Source organism: Myiozetetes cayanensis, unplaced genomic scaffold (assembly GCF_022539395.1).
Source record: "Myiozetetes cayanensis isolate MyiCay16 unplaced genomic scaffold, myiCay2020 scf13, whole genome shotgun sequence".
Taxonomy (NCBI): Eukaryota; Metazoa; Chordata; class Aves; order Passeriformes; family Tyrannidae; genus Myiozetetes; species Myiozetetes cayanensis.
The window spans coordinates 7,528,608-7,546,337 of NW_026086937.1; the positions used below are offsets into that span (position 1 = coordinate 7,528,608).

The following is a 17,730-nucleotide window of genomic DNA, read 5'->3' on the forward strand; positions in this document are numbered from 1 at the left end:
TTTTCCTGGGAGATTGCTGTACCCTTGGGACTGCTGTCCTTGGCGCGTGCTTTGCCCAGCCCAGCAGGCACTGCAGTCCCCCTGTGTTTCTCATCAAGTGTTCTGTGCCATAGGGTAGCTCAGAGTACAAGTGGCCATCCAGACAACTTTATGTAAAGGCAGTAAAAAATTTCTGCTCCATAGCACAGCCCTCCCATCCCAAATGATATTTTTGACATTAAGGAATCTCAACCCAAGACATTTGGGGTTTAGATTTCAGGAGTCACTTAAACATCTTGAATTCAGGAAAGGGTTTTCTCTCCATCATTGTTCAATCCTCTTTCTCTGTCTTGTTACAGTCATGAGTTTTGTCACATCAGTCCCTGCCTATCAGAAGAAAGTGGGACTAACAATTTTTAGCATCGATTTTTGCTTAGGTAAACAAATAGCAGTCTCCTGATGTCACAGTTTGCTTCCTGCTGTTTGCTGATGTTTGATAAACCACGGCTGAAGGACCAGTCTGTTGGTTGCCATAGTCTAGTTTTTATTACATTTATTCTGTGTGCATAATAAATAATGAAAATGGTTATGTTTATGGGACACTCGGGATGCTTTCAGCATATTTTCATATCCAGTTCCAATTAGCTCAAACCCAGGCCAAACTGGGCCCCAAGTGTACAGGATTTTAGAACTAAGATACTTGGCTATATCTCATCATGTTGCCTTGCAAGAATCTAAAATTGAAAATGAAATCGTAACTTGGTGGGTAATGAGTTGATCCCAGGTACAGATATATATATATTCCCTAGCTTAAAATGCTTTTATGCAACTAGATGATGACTTTTATTCTCACTGGTCTACCATGCTTTTGCTTCAAGAACTTGCTCTGAAACAAGTCCTTCAGTTCCATCCCAGTAGTTGCTGAAAATTGAGCATTTGGCTGATTTATTGGCTAAATTTGGGAGGATGTACCCCAGAATCTGCAAAATCAAAACCTTGCTGGATTCCTTTAAGTAAATATTACAGTGTTGCTACATAAAGAGGTTAAAGGAAGAAAGCTGAGCGAGCTCTGGACACCGAGATACCAGAATGAAATCGCTGCCCTGTCTCCTGTTTCATGTTAAGCATCTGCAAATAAACATTTAGAGGGATGAAGATGCTGTGAAGAAAAAGGCAAGGTTAGGGCTTCCCAAAACTACCAGTTCACAGGAAAGTTACCTGAGAAATGGAAACTGCTGTGGGAGGCTGTGCTGAGGATCCACCTGGGAATGAACACAGAAGCTCTGGGCAGGGGCAGGTGCTGGAAGGGGGTGCTGCATCTGACTGGGAGTGCTGGCTCACCAGCTCCAGCTGCAGAGCAGGGAATAAGGATGGGGGTTCAGGCCTAGCATCCTAAACACTAAATTACTTTTTCCTTTTCCTTTGTTTACGTTGTTGTGGGCTGGCTTTTTGAGGGCAGTGTCTCTTGGCACATGCACTGAAAAGGCCAGTGGCCTAATTTACCTTCGGTTTGAGCCAGTAGTGCTGGAGGAAAAGGGAACTTAAATTCTCTAGTCCACTGAAGGAAGTAAAGAAATAGATTTTATTAACGAAAAACTTGGCTACATGTTCTGAAAAGCGGATGAGCACAGACCGTGTAGTTCAAATCAACTGCTACCAGTTCCTACTTTGGGCAAGCAAAACAGTGAATGAAACAAGTTTGCATATTCAGTGCAGTTTAATTACAGGCTTAAACAATGAGTTGGGTTGCATTGATGAGTGCCAACTCCTGTTGCTATGCTGGGCTGCTGGGTGGTCTTGGACATGAACTGGATGCATCACGCCCGGATTGTTTGCACATTCGGGTGTGCAGAAGCAGCCTTGGATCCACTGGGATGTTTGTGAGACCACACTCTGGACACTTGTAGCCCAGTTCTTCAAATCCACAAGTTATAGGTAGGCAAATGAGTGCACTCAAACATGAGGCACTTTGCCAGAGCTTTTGAACCCAGAATGCCATTTAATTGTCCAAGAAGTAAATTGGTTGTCAGGAGTTGGGCAGTTCCAAACCTTGCCCACGTGGTTTTTCTCACATTTGTTAATCTCTCTGCTTTTGCCTCTCTGTTTGAGAAATAGGGATAACAATACAAGGGTTAAGTACTGCCAGCTGCGAGGTGAAGGCTGTGAGATGGAAAAGGTGCAGTGTTGATAAATGCCACTCAGGACTGTAGCTGGAAGTGAGCGGAGTACTTCCCAGAACCATAGTTAGTGGTCTAATCAAGCATGTGATTGTCCTATGAATCCTGTGCTGTACTGTCTGCTGGTCAGTAGGCAGGTTTTGACAGGGAACTTATACTGTCCCTTTTAATAGTTTGTTTGGGTTTTTAAAAATTATTCCTGAGCTATCTGAATTTGAGTTACTTTCGCCTCCTAAAATTCAAATTTCTTTTTCTTTTCTTTTGAAGTGCTTAGACTACACCAAATTCCCATCAGTCTTGGGAGTTCTCTTGCCTCTGATTTTTACCTGGTATTTCAGCGTGATGCAGTGGCTTAAGCCGTCGGTGTGCTGTGAGGAGGGGAAGCCCTGTGCGCCTTCTAGAGGTGGGAGACAAAAGTGCTGAATCTTAATTTTCTATTCCTGACTTCAGCAGGTGTGTGCAGTACTTAAACACTGAAGGCAGAACAGAGGTTTGTAGACACCTTTGTACCTGTTGTTTTCTCCTGCTTTGGGTGCTTGCTTGGTTTGGATCCCTTTCTGAGATTTCTTGTGCTGTGATTCAGGATCCACATATCTAACAGGAACATCCAGACTTTAAATTCCCTACTCTTAAATCTTTTGGGCAGGAGGATGGTGTTGTTTACCGTTAGGTGACTTACTAGAAGTCACCAAGGAAACAAAACCAGTGAATTCCTAGAAATATGGATTGGATGAGGTTGGGAGAGACCTTAGCACATCATCTAGTCAACCCCCCTGCTCAAACAGGGCCACCTAGTGCACAGAACGGGCACAGTGTTCTTGGTATGGTCTTGCCATTGCTGAATAGAAAGGAAGATCATACTTTGTCCTTTTTGAGATTGTACACAAAGTTGGAGAAATCTTCAGTTGAAAGAAGGGCTATTTTTCGTTTGCTCTGGTTGTAGAACTTCATCAGGAACGAGTCAGAGAAGTAATGAATGGATCTCAGAAATTTCAGTGTGACATCAGTGAGGAAATAATTTCTAGGCTTGCAAATAATGGCAAAACTCCTTGGCTAGACATGGAATAGCTTCTGTTGATTTTGGTTTTAAAAAGCATGGATCAGAAATGAAGTCTGGGATTAAAGAGGCCTGACAACCATTAATGAGGAGTCACGTTTTGGATGCTGTTATAAACATCTTTACTCCTTGGTTTCAGCTCTGTTTTCGTGCTGCCATAATGGTCCCTTCTCTGCACTTGAGCACAGCCCCAGTGAATTCTGTAGAGCAGGCAGTCTAAGGCAGAGCTTTTTGGGACTGTATTTCCTTTATTTATCAATTGTCCCTTGGCTCTTAAGTGGACAACAGGACACACATACCAGTAAATAAACTGTGCTTAATGTCTTGCTGGAAAGATCTCTGCTTAGAAATGTCATATACTTGTCCCAGTAGGGAAAGTGTCTTCTAAACACTTGAAACAAGGGGGTCTGCTGCTGCCCTGAGAATTGTGCTGTGTAGTATTGCTACAGATCTTGGAGAGTTGCTCAAGTCTTCAGTGGCATCTAAATTTGCTTATTTGTGTTCAGAAAAAAGGCACGAGAGAACGTGTTTATTTTGACAGCAGCTGTCAGCAAATCATAATTGTAATGATGTATCTCATGAAAAAGGAAGAATTGAGTGTGTTTACCAGCCTTTTCTAATTATTGCATTTGTTAAATGCAAAATGGAAGGTTATTCTGACTTCTTTGGAGGTCTTGACATTGTTACTAATGTGTTTATTTTATGATTGCAAAAACAGCATTATCTCAGCTAATTGGACAATGGGAAAGTATAATGGCCATCTGACTTCCTACATATTTTTTTATGTTACTGTCATGATGTCATTTGGACAAGAAAGTTCTGACATTTTGCCCATCCAGCTAAATGCTTGCAGCAATGATGAACAGAAAAAAAAAAAATCTTAGAAGGATTTAAAAGTTTTGCTGAAACTTGGTTTTCCTGCTCTTGATTATGATTTTTGGCAAATGTTTTCAGGATTGATTTATCAGTGCTCTTATAAATACATAGGATTGACAGGAGTTTATATATCTTGCAATCTGGCTTACATTTGCAGCATTAACCATCCCTAATGGGGATGCTCTCTTCCCTTATATATATAAATATGTATTTATATCTATTTATTAACATTTATGTTATATAAAATGTGTAATCATCCCCTTAAACATACTCAGATGTCACTTTAAAGTAACAGTAGCAGCCTTTGTCAGAGATTTGGAGTAAACCTTTTTACTTGGAAAACGTTTCCTCTATTTATTCTTCTGAAACTTGGTACTTGAGATGTCTCTACCTGCAGAGAAGGGGAGATTTTGACCTGGAGTTGTCAAACCTGTGACCCTGAGGACCCTTCTCTTCTCTGTGGACACTCTCCTGGTCCCTTCACCATCTCGGGGCTTGTCCCCAGCTCGTGCAGCCCTGCTTTCAACACCCAGCAAGGAATGCACAGTGTGTAGGAACACACCCCCACTGAACACACAGTGCTTTTGAGAAGCATTTCAGGTTGTCTGGGAGCCTCAGTACAAACAGTTAGAACAGATATATTACTTGCATAATTGATAGCTAAGTAATGTAATATTTTACAGACAACAAGTCAGTGTTAGTCGTGGAGTGAGCAGAAATGGATCGTGTTCTGGATTGCTGTTCCTTGTGTTCTGTTGGATATGCTGTGCAATGCCAGCCCTGTGAAAACTGCTAAGAAACAATTCTGCTTGCATTATATAGAGCCTGCAGACAGGACACTTCAGATGGAAACTCTGTTTAGAAGGGATAGATCAAAAGGCCTGTTAGCATGTTTGTTTTGGTTTTTTGGGCTCATGCCTAAAATACCTGAGTAGTGATGCCCACCTATGAGAGTGTGTTAAACTGAAAATGAAGCTGAATTGCATGCTCAGGAAATTATGTGAGTAAGTTACCCATGGATCAGGTCTGGATCAGGTTCCTGGTAATTCATTACAAATTACTCCTTGTGCATATATGAAAAATAAGTGTCTGCAGTCAACTGGACCAGTTATTCACAATCATTCCTGCAATTCTGGGGCAATTATGGTCGCAGTAACTATGTGCAGAGGAACATCAAACTCCAGATGGGTCACACTCATGGTCTGTCACACCCAGTCGTCTTTGGCAGTACCAAAGGGAGATGGTGTTCATCAGGAGAAACACTCCCTCTGCCATAGCCTGTCCCTTGTGTTGATTCATTGTGTCACTGGGCCCTCTTGTGACTTCTGCTGGGCAGCTGAAACCAATGGGACTGTGTTGGGGTGGTGATCAGACTGGGTCTGCATTCAGTGAAAAGGGTCCTGCAAAGAGACCTTGTCGGGGAGAGCTCCTGGGCATCATCAGAGAGTCCAGTGCACTGCAGCAGTGCTGAAGTTGGGTTGAGAAAAGTGAGACTGATCTGCAGTGCCTGAGGTGGCTGTCTGCTCATCTGGCTGAAAGTGAATTGAAGAGTGACGCTCCTTTCTGGACTGAAGGGGGTACCTGAGCCTAAGGAAAGCTGCTGTTCTCCAGAATTGCCTGTGCCTGTGGTGGCCTGCCTGAAACCTGGGGATGATCCCTGTTGCTGGAGTCCCACCCTGTCACAGTCAGTGGTGCAGCTCAAAATGAGCCTGAGTAGCCCGGCTGGCCCCTCATACTGACACTTGTCTGCAAGGGCCAAGGAATTTCCCATATGGATCCTGTCAGTGGAGGTAGCAGTGCCAGCCCTTGGTGCTGGGAGGGACATCTGGTGATATTGGCAGTGCCACCCCTGCCCTGGGAACCGTTCTGTGCCGGAGAGTTCTGCTGTCAGGGATCACTGCAGCGGGTTGGCCCACTCTGTGCAGCACTGGCAGACTGGGGGAGCCCGGAGAGGATAGGAGTGTTTTCCTTTAATAAATAGATGTGTGTGTATAGATGTGTGTTTGTCAGATGTGTGATCTTGGCTACTTCTTGTACTTGGTTATTGAACCTTGGAAGAACAAACTGCAAAAGGTTTTTCTTAGTTACATTTTAAGCTTGTGGTGATAAAAGAAATTCCAGTAATATTTTGGTAATTGCTTTCTCTTAACAATGTGTATGAATAGTAAACATATAACAGGCAGTACCATTTTGATACACTGTAATTAATTTGAAAAGTGATCAAAATGAGATTTAAATAAAATCTTTTAATTGATTTTTTTCCTTATGTTATCTTTAAAGTTACCTAATTTTTCTGAGAGCTCTTGAAGTGGTTCACTTGGATTGATTCTCAATGAAATTTTATTTTCATTCTGGATTATTGTAATTAATTATAAAATTGGGCTTAACCTTCCTAGGTTGTCAATATCTAAGGACAAATGTAACAAAGGCCAGGAAAGATTATTCCTGAATCTTGAGGGGATTGTGCAGAAGGAGAGGAGCTGTCACTTGACCTGTCAGGTGCTGTTGGTATTTTGCTTTGGCTTTATAAATAATTTCCATTTCTCTTTTCAGCTGGGTGAAATAGATATACAATTTGAACATAAGTGTTTTGAAAAATCCTAACAAAATAGATGAAACTATTGACTCATACATGCTTGAAATATTTCAGATATGGAGATTAGCTGTGGATAGTTTGCTATCCTGACCAGTGTATGCAATTTGAAAAGCTAGTGAGAGCTGAAAATATCATTGTAATTTGTGGTGGAAATTTGTTAGATATAAGCTGTGTAAAATCACTGAAATGCCTGACATCATGTAAGGTATTTCTTTCTTTTAGGTTTCTCCAGAAATCCTCAACTCCTCTGCCTGTGACAAAGCCCTGTGTGTGTGCATTCAGGAGCAGATTTGTGGCATGACCAGGACAGGTTATCTAACCCTTCTTTCCTGTTGGCTCTTTCATAAGACCCCAAATTCTCATTCCTCATTATTTGCATTTTTAAATGGGAGAAGGCCTTGTAGAATTTGTAGCTCTGCACAGTTTGACTGCTCTGTGTGCCCAGTGCTGGTGCCTGAAGGGATGTCTCTTCTGCCACTGACAGAAGACAGAAAGATAAAAAACATGTGGATTTTCTCATGCCCAAAACTTCCTAACAAAGCACTTACTGTCCCTTTTCAAGAACCAATTTCAGGGCTGTTTGCAGAATCCTACTGCTGCTCCACTTTTGCTAAACACTCATCTTTCTCAATATATCTCATAGCCTGGGAACCTGACCTAATTAGTTAAAAAGGAAGAAAGATGAATTGTAGAATTGATGAATGGAGTCTTTAAGTAACACTTTTCATAAGGGCATCCAGGAGTACTTCTTGGCCTTGTAATTCCTCAGTTTGGGGCCTTAGAAATCTGTAAGAGGAAGTTGATTGCATCTGTGTGAGTTACTCTGTAACTTCTATAACTCCTGTGCTTGCAACCTGTCCCTTCTGACTTGAAGCTTTTGTGAGCTGACATCACTAAGAGTAACAGGAGCCCAGTTGCTTCATAAAAATGTCATAAAAATATGTATCTTAATCTCTTTGTATGTGTCCATTATTTTTCAGCATATGCCTCCAGTTTCTTGTTGTTTGCTCAGAATGTGAACTCTTGCTTTTACAGGACTGTTTTATTTCTGGCACATTTGTATCTCAATTCCAAACCTCTACCTGGAAATACTACTGTAATTCAAATCACTTGATTACAACCAGAGGCAGCAGACAACACTCAGAGCCTTATTTTTTATGGATTTAAATTCTGTGGCTGAATTCTTTGATGTCCAGGTGTCAAGTCTGACAGAATTTTTTGTGCCCTGAGGAACTCATAACGCTGCTCTCCTTGGAGGAATCTCTAGTATCTAGTAAGGGTCAACTTCTCTAACTGGCAGTTGTCAAAAGATTTGTAGCAAATTATTTTACATTAACTATTCCGTAGATTCTAGATGAGAGAGAGGAGACCTCTCCTCCCAAGTAAAAACCAACATATTCCTGTAGGCAAATGAACTAGTGATCCCAGAGTTTCTGTATTGCTGAACTCTACTACCAGCAAAATGCTGGTAATAGGAAACATAATCCACAAGAGACAGAACATTTAAAGTAGGACAAAATTGGAGGTTGTTTGCTCTCTTCCAGTGGTCTTTCTTGCTCTGTCTTCATTACCTCTTCATTGAGGGCAAGATTTTGTTCAATAGGATACGGAGAGTGGCAATGAGGAACAAGCCCTTGTTTGCATTTACCTGATGTGCTTTTACTAATCTTTTGAGCATTGGAAATGAGCGTTTTGCAGCGAGATTTTAACCTTTTGTTGTTGGCTTCGTGAATGTAAAACGTTCAGCCTCTTGTGCCGTCAGTAACTAAGTGACAGGGGTGTATCTGACCCCGAGGAAATGAGATCTCATGGTGAACGTGCAGGTCTGAAAACTCACACCTGATTTCCATGTAACTCAGTGGTTTTGCTTCCCTCACTTCAAGCTTGGCAGATGGAACCAGCAAACTGCAGTTGTGGCTGGAAATGCACGGGTGGCAGGTGGGCTGTGGGTGCAGCTGAGCTGGAATTGGGGCTGAGGGGGGTCATTTGTCTGTTCACCCAGACAGTGGATTTCACAGGGCTGAGCTGGGTTAAAGATCAGGGGAGCAGAAATCTGCAGGAAAACTTGTCAGCATTTTGATAATAACTCAAAGCTCAATCACTAGAAAAATCTTCTATTTTGAAATATTAAGCTTCCCATTACAGAATCAAAGAAAATTACTGTTTTGAACTAGTGAAAAGGTCTCCTGCTTTGGAGAGCTAAAATTTGCTTGGTATCCAGAAGGGCATGACATTTTTCCCGTGTTTGATTGTATTTGGTATATTAAATATGACCTCAGTGTTTAAGGTTACTCAAGCTGTAATAGTTCAGAAAGATTGGGGGTGAGAATTTTTCAATTTACTTTGTTAAGCCTCTGTAATAATTGTAAATAGTCATTCTTTTAAATAACAAATAGTAAGAGGTCAGATAATCCATATATATGTGACTCCATATTTCATTACCAATGAAAGTTCACAGTAGAAAAAATTGTAGCTGTGGTTAGGTGGCTATTTCAGAGGAATCATTGGTGTATGAGGAAAAAAGCTTTAATGTGAAGACAAATGTATGGAATTATGAAACATGATTGATAATTGAGAAGGCACCAAGGTACGAGGAATACCAGTTGTCAACTGTAGATGTTCCCTGTTAGAAGACAGACTTGCTCAAATGTCATGGAGGAAATGAGGGATGACTGCAGTGGTGTTTTTATTGATGGGGGATGATTTTCGGGCAGTCTGTAGATTGGCAGACTTTTTTTAAAGTTTAAAAATCACAGAAGTGGGCTCAGGCATTGTTTACATTAATTCCTGATTATTCTGAGCACTAGAACTTGAATTTAGGAATGGAGCTTTAAAATTCCAGTCACCATTTTTAGTAGCACTATTTTTCCTCTGGGTGGTGAGACTTGATTGATGAGCTCTGAGTTAAACTGACAGTGCAGTTTTCTGATGCCCTCAGGATGGGAAGGAAGCTCTCTGTGTTCCCTCCAGTTGTTAAAACACAGGTAATTTGTGTCAGGAGATTCCAGATGTTGCAGTTCCAGAAAACACCTTTTTTTTATGCTGTGCCTTATGCTTTTCAATTTACACAACATCAACTCATTTTTCATAAATGTCCTGGCTGGAACTTTAAGCTGGTTTTCTGTACAATAAGTGTTCTCGTTCATGCCATCAACTTTGTGACTGCCAAAATGAGCTAATAAATTTCAGCCTTTTATTTTGCAGAAAAATACTCATTTTGGTGAGCTGTTAAAACATAATCTATATGAAAAAAATATTTAAACATTTATTGTTTAAATATTATGTGATTTGCCTTTTTGTTTGACAGATTATTTTTAAAGGAGTAAAAGTGGTTAAATTTTTCCGCTGAGAAATTATTTTCCTTAAAATGCTGTGGTTTTGTTTGATATGCAGGAAACTGTTATTACTCTTAAAAGGAAAACCATAGGTTTGGCATATAAAATACTGAAACCTGTGCAATTTAAAAGTAATTTTATTTCTGTAGTATCAAAATACAAATCAAAACAAAATTAGTATTTTCATTTGGATGTTTAAACTGTTGATTCACAACAGAAATGATGACTTAAATATCTTGGAAACTGCTCACAGGAAAACCAAAAAACTTGGGAGTTCTTCATCACTTACATATATGAGAACCACATTGCTTTCCCAAAGCACTCTGGTGTTAGCTGGTTAGAACCGTCTGAAATCCACAGTGACAAGGTTTGAGGTGTATGTAGTTTGAAGACATGAACTTCAGTGACATGATGTAATCCAAGATGGTTTGTGCAGAAACCTACGCTGGGAATTGAGGTCTGTGTGCTGGAGGAGACTTGGGAAGGCTGGGGCATGGGGGAGAAAGCCTCCTGTGCAGGAATGTGGTCCAGCTGTGCTATACCCTCTGTCCAGCTCTAAAGGGTTCAAAAGGCTTTTTTGTTTAATATTTTCATTTGCATTGAGGTTTTTTTTTTCTTCTCAGAAGTTTGGAAGGGACTGAAATACAGACTATTTGATTTCACAGAGTTGTATTTTAAACCAGTGCTGTGCTAGTCCCTGGTGAGAGCAGAGCAATATACACAGTGCGTGGTGTTGAGTGAGGCATCTGGCTCCCAGTCTGGCTGCTGTCAGGAGAGATGTCAGGATTAATCCACTATGTTCCCATTCAATTGCTACAATTTCAGGTTCTTCTCAGCGTATTACACTGGCCCAGGCTGTAACTCACACAGCTGAAGCTGACACTGACTGTCATGACTATGCACCTTCCAACTTTTCACATTCCATTGGCCTGTTTTTCTGGAGGAAAATGCCTTAGCTTTACCTAGCAGTAGTTTTCCTGGAGGAAATGGGCTAAGGTAGAGAAAATGGTCCTGTACTTGTGCTGACATGTACATCATAGTGGTGCAGAGGGACTGAGAAAGTGATTTGAAGTTGTCTGTGGTCTGAAATGTTCAGCAGATGGGCAGTTCTGACACAGGATGGGTTCTAAGGATGCAGGAAAGTGCACAGACCGGGAAGAATCCATCTCACCCTGGTTGTAATGGAAAACTGAAGAAGGGATACCAAATACAGGGTTATGTGGGATGATGGATTCTGTGTGATTGAGGTCTCTGGTAGTACCATGCCCACAGCAGGATTTCCTTTGTTGTCTTTTCGTGTTTGCTTGAGGATTTAAGTGTAGGCGACAACATTACAGATCACTCATTTGTGGCTTACAAAGGGAAGACACTTGTCCCACTATTGTCACTTCAAGCTCTTACAGCAAATGAATATGTCTGGATGCACGAGCAGGTGTCAGATCCACAGGGCATGAAGGGTAAACATAGGTTTGCTTTCTCCTGGACTAGAAATAAATCCCTAATGAGGGGCTTCAGGAAGGGCAGTGAGGGCAAACGGCAGAGTGATGATACATTATGTGGTTAAAGGCTGGAAGAATCAATTGTCTTCTGATTACAGGCCAGTTCAAGTATAAGTGGACTCTACTCTCTATATATGGGGCAGATGTTCCACCAAAATCCATGTACCTTCAAACTCCAGGCTTGTTTCTAAATAAATAAATTAAAGTTTGGTTTGCCAACACTTCCATCAGTCACTACTTCAGCCTGTTTCCAGGTGTCCTATATCCAGGTAACCAGTGACAAATCCATGACTGGTGACTGTCTGGTGTCTTGTAATTTGGTGGTTCTTTTGCAGGGAACCAGTTTCCAGATCTCCTGGAAAGAACAATCCTTTCTATCCTTTCTTTCTCTCACCCAGACAACTTCTCTTGCAGTAACACAGACCATAAGGAACAAGGAGACTTTTGGGCAATTGTAAATCAGTTTCTCCATTCACACCCCCTGTTCCCTTCCTTTCATACAGGTTGATAAAGTGTGTGGGCAGCCCAGACAACAAGAAGGGAACTTGTCCTCGGCCAACATAGTGCCAGTGAAGGAAGTGACTGAAGCCCAGACGTTGGTGATGGCTCACACCAGCCTGAACAATAAAAGAAGGTAACCCTGAGCTACAATTGCTTTGAAACAAACTCTCTGCCTCCCAACTTGTGCTGTGGGTTCCTTGCACTGCCGTATTTAAAGCAGAGCCACGGCTCTGTCACCCTGTCTGCCTGTGCTCTCCAGCCATTGCCACCACTGATGACTTTGTGGTGTTATATTGTGGGTCTCTCCAAGAAAAGCTTTTTACAGGCCAGACTTGATCTCGTTGCTTAACACCAAGGTGTCCATTATTTCCAGAGACTTTCAGTGAAAAGGATGAAAGGTTTTCTTCACTAAAGTCTGAGGAAACCAATTTCTGCAGTTGAGTCTAAATTACTTAAAATACAACTGCCCAAGTCTGTAAGGACTTGATCTTATCCAGGGACAGAAGTGGGAGGGAGGAAGGAATGAAAAGGAAAGATTCACTGCCCTGACACCAAATCAGTCCAGTCGGTCCCTGATTTCACTGTACTGGGGAGGAGTAACAAGATCCCTTGGAATGTCCTTGATCTGGTACCTTGCAGAGAAAGAGCTGGACATTTGTTTGGGCTTGTTGTGTCTGGCTTGGTTTCTATTCTTCAGCTACTACATACCTACCAGTTGAGACACCAGACAGCTGAACTACAGACACTGACCCAGGCAAGAGTATCCCTGCTCTCACATCTCCTAAGTTTTTTCTTTCGCTTTACCTCATGTAGGTCCTAAATTGGTTTTCTGTAAATTGTAAGTGGAAAGGGAGGGATGACTTTGCAGTCTCACTCATGATACACGGGTGGATATCAGAGCAACTGTCATAAAATCACAGTGACCTCTTTCTGGCTAACAGATTGTCCTCTGTAACAGCAGTCCTGAGCTGGACAACTTCAGCCAAGTGAGTGGAATCCTGTTGGGCTTACAGCTCAACCCAAGAACAGTGTCTAATCTGCCCAGGGAGTCAATGTGTATCTCTGTATATTGGATAAATGGATGACAGACAGCAATATTAAAATTTCCATTGCCTGGATTCTGGATTTTGAGTTGTGAAGATGAGATTTTTTTTCCATTTCTATTCTAATTCTCATCTTATCCTGCATGAATGGAACAAACACTGCTTTAAAAGATAAAAGTAATAGCAGCAGGGCAAGTTTTTTGAATGATAGTGGTAATTTTATACTTCTGTAATTTAAAACCAATTTTTACCAAGCAAATCAGAGAAAGGAGCATTAAAGAAATTAAATCAATCAATTCAGCAGTAAAAATGTGAGGAACAGTTGTAGTACAATTTATAAAGCACAAATTTTAAAAACACAGAGCCCTAGACCATTTTCTGTGGAACTCATGGACTTCACTGGGACTTCCACACTAGCAACCCAAAAGGCAGAATTGCCAACCTATCAACAGGTGACCTTTGTGTCTTTCATGGCATGGCAGCCAATTCTTCTCACCTGAGGATCTGCTCCCTCCCCAACCATAGAGAATTATTTGGATAGTGACCTTTTAAAATGTAAGACTTGTAGATGGAAAAGAAAATAAACTAATGCACTGTCTAAATTAAGACAATTTTCCAAAATTGGTCTGCACACTGAAAATTAATTTATCAAAAAGATCTAAACTAAGGCCATGCTTACATAATTAGCATGAAAAATTGCTGGAGTATAGTGTTGATAGGTATTGTGAAGAGCTTGTGCACTGAAAATGAATAATGGAACCATGCCATAAATAGTGAGAAGTGGAAAAATTGAAAATATTCTCCACAACTTCCTATAATACACATGGCCTGAAGCTTGTACTTTGCTTCTTGGAAACAATTGTGAAACCATAAATAGAGTGGAAGACACAGTGATTGGCTGCATCACTGTGTTGTTCATTCTCTATCATTTAATCACATATGATATCAATAAAAAGCAATTTAAGGTAATAAAATATTATAATACATGAGTGAAATCATTCTTGCAGTGGGTTATGTAGAATGCACTGAGAGTGACAGATAACTGATACAGGGGAACCAGATTATGAGAGTAATTACGTGAATCTTTTCAGATGCTGTTGTTTCTGGTGATATTAAGAAATGAAGAGCAATAATGTCAGCTGTCTGTCAGTTTTGGTGCCAGGTCACACAGGGAACTGGTTCTGCTGAACCTCTCTGTTGGTCTGTATAACAGACATCCCTCCAAATGGTCCTTAATTCACAGGGAATATGGAACATGGCTCCAGCCTTTTAAAGGAAGGAAAGAAAAAGAGAAGGAATGAGCCAGCACTCTCCAAATAGACAGGAAAGCTGTGGCTCATACCCTAAATGTGTTGAAACGTTCTTGAACTCAAAGAGAACTCGAGTGGTTGGCACATCTGTAGGAGAAACCAGTCACGAGGCCTCTCATCTCTTCTCTAGGACCTGCTCAGAGATGCCCTTAAAAGCCCCGTGCCAGACAACTCATAGCTACAGATGGATATTTGCTCCAAAGCTGTTGAGTCCTTGCCAGGCCAGCTACAAAATCAAACTTGTTTTCCAAAGAGTTTGGGAACCGTGGTTTCAGCAGCTCAGCAGAGCCAGGGCTGCTCCTGCAGCTGAGAACTGAGATTGTTCAATGGCATCTCTTGGCCTGAGGTCGTTCCTGGGGGGAAATGTTTGGGGTCTGGCTGCACAGTGAGGTCCTGCATAGTCCCTGAGGGCACAGACCAACTGGATCCTCTTTTGCAGTAGTTGAACCCTTTTCTTTTCTTACTCTCTCAGGTTCCTGGGAGATTTCCCATCTCTCTTTATTTTACTCTGCATTCCATTCCTACATACTTTTTTTGTTATGCATCACTAAGTGTCAGGAACAATACTGAAAGAAGGTGAAACTTGAATAAATGTTGCGTGGTCTTGTTGGAAACCTTTTCCTCTGATTAACCTGGAAAGCATCAAATTGATTGTAATTATTTTTTTTTGCATTACACAATTGTTTTCAGGGATTAACTGAAACTGGCAGCGTTGCTGCTGCAGTCATTTTTTTAATGTGGAGGTTACTATAACATGTAATAGAGATGACAAGAAAATTGAAACCATATGATGGTACAGGGAACGAAAATGGCATGTACAGAATCTCAGTCAATAAATTGGAATGTTATTGCTGAGTTCAGCACAAAGAACTGTTCTGGTCAGGGTGCAGTCTCCTAGCAAAGTTGAATACCTGCCTTTTAGCATCTCTGCTCCATGAGGCATTTCAAACCCCTAAACACACACTGGTTGCAAAGCTGAATATAGTATATAATAGGCTGGGTTTATCAAAGAACTGTCATTCATTAGGTCCCTAGTTGGAGGAAGTAAACTTTGTGTTTTGCTGCAGTTTCTTTGTTTTGCTGTGAATTTACAGATCTTTTATACATCTTAAAATAAACAATTTAGGAGTTTCTTTGGGAGTATTTGAAGTCAATAGTATCTATCTTATTTAAAATTAAGTATCTGTTGGGTCAAGCATCACATGATTTTATTAAAATTTGAGTAATAAAGTGCTAGTGCAAACCAGATTATTAATGTCAGATGCACATTAATGTCTGGCCAAGGCAGGGCTTTCAGCTGGCCCACTCACCTGGTCACCAGGGCAGGTCCCTCCTCTCCTGTGGCCACCCCTGCCATGAGCTCCCAGAAAGTGTGATGGCAAAGCTGCATCCTCTGGGTGTCCTGAGGCTGCTGACAGTGGTTGCTCAGTTTGCAGGCACTCATTGCTCCAGCCCTTGCCCTTGTGTTACACAGGAGGGTACAGGTGTGAGAGCAGACTGGGGGATCAAACCATGGACCTGGAAAATTGCATCATGATGGTAATGCTGGATGCAATGTCTGATGTTAATTAAAGGACCTCAGGATATTGGTGCCACATAATTCCCTTTTACACTAAATAATTCCCTGGCTTGTTTCCACAGTTCTCCCTTCAGTATAACCCTAAAGCCTGTATCTCCTGTTCTGCAAAGCTGGGTGTTTGTAAATGGTGAATCTGACCAGAAGAGTACAGCAAAAAATATCTGTATTTACGCTATTTATTAACAGCCAGTAAATTGCTTGTTGTATCAGAATGTGAATGCTGCTCATTTGTGTCCCTCTTCCCCTGATTTTCTTTCTAAACTACCATTGTTTTCTCATAGAGCTCCATGTATTTGCAGTTCTTCCATTTGGTATCAGTTAGAGTTAATTTAAGTACTGCTGAATTTATTTTCAGCTTTCTGCTGTGTGCTCTGCATTTGTAATTGTACTTGTATTTGAAAATGGTTGGGACAAAAAATCTTGGTTGCACTTTCCTCCCCTTCTCCCTCCCCCCAGTATTGCATTGACATTTTTGATGGTATCTATATTTTGGAAAAATCTCATGATAGTTTTTCTCCTTATTTATGTTCTTTTATTATCCTATGCATGTGCTTGATGACTTTTCTTTCAAATAATTTTTACTTTTCTCTTTTGTTTCTCATTTCTTTTCCTCATTTGCCTGAATTCCTGCTTCTCCCCTACTCCCCAACTCTCCTGGTTGATGCTTATTCTCCCCGGCCTATTCCAGTTCTCTGCCTCTGAAAGCTTCAAAGAATGACAAATCAAGAAGTTTGAAAAAAATCTCTCGGTAAGAATGGAAACAAGGTGACATCCTTTGTTGTCTCTGCAGTTAGCTCATCTCCAGCTGTAATCTAGAAATCGGCACACTTTTGATTGCTGCTTTTGTACTGTGGGGTGTTGGGAAACTGTACATTTTCTACCCTACTGAGTTCGGTTTTACACTGATGAAAAGTAAATATTTTCACTCAGAAAAATTGAGAGTGGGACACAGAATTCTGTATTTGCTAAGATGTGAGTTTGAAATGTCAGAGTCTTACTCTGCTGAGAATGCAAAGGAGTTTAAACCTCTAGCTTTAGACTGTTAAAAGGTGCTGGTTTTCTCCTTCAAAGAAAACTCCAGTTTAGCACCAGTACAATCTGTAGCATCTCTGTTGCCTTTCAGAACTGATGCTCTCAGTCTGTTCTCTCAGGTAAGCAGCCTTCTGGCTGGGCCTGGCTTTCTGCATAAATACTTAGAACTTGTATTTGGGAGTTGCTAGTCAAGGGGTAGAAATGCTGATTCCCTCATCATAAGCCCAAAAATTCCTGCTTTTATTTTTTTTCTTAAAATAACAGCTTTCCTGCTCTATTAGGGTAAGTTATTTTCTTAGGAGCTTGTGACAGGTAATTTATCTAGACCAGGATTTCATCACACAAGAGAAATGGGATGGTTGAACACTTGGGAAGGTATAAAGATACCTTTGGGGAGAGAAGACCACTGCCTGAACCTTGTAGGGGTAGATATTTATCAGGGGACTTTGACATTGTCTAAAACACTTGTTGCTCCTAAAGGAACGATAAATCCTGACTGGTTTTGTGCCAAGGTTCATCCAGCCATACCCTCAGGCACCTCTTCAGTGCAGTGTCTGTCCCCTTATGGGCTGCCAGGCTGAAACACTGGAAACCAAAATGAGTCCTTTGGCCTTACCAGTGGGCTGCTGAGGAAGTTCTGAGACAAGCAGATAGCTCTGTGATAGCTCAGCTTGTGTCCTGCACCTTCTACTCACCATCTTTAACATCTTACACCAAACAGCAGCTTCTACAGCAGTGCAGGAGGG

At 41.2% G+C, this 17,730-nt stretch overlaps 1 protein-coding gene across 2 annotated transcripts in view; it reads left to right on the top strand.

Annotated features, from left to right (window-relative positions):
* Nucleotides 1-17,730, top strand: part of LOC126636261 (glypican-5-like) — a 340,020-nt gene that overhangs the window by 98,591 nt on the left and 223,699 nt on the right. The window contains exons 4-5 of one of the 2 annotated variants that reach the window (XM_050308264.1): nucleotides 12,023-12,153; nucleotides 16,641-16,700. In XM_050308264.1, coding sequence (XP_050164221.1) covers nucleotides 12,023-12,153; nucleotides 16,641-16,700 — 191 coding nt within the window. The remainder of the gene's footprint in view (nucleotides 1-12,022; nucleotides 12,154-16,640; nucleotides 16,701-17,730) is intronic. The other variant, XM_050308265.1, reaches the window with a different exon arrangement.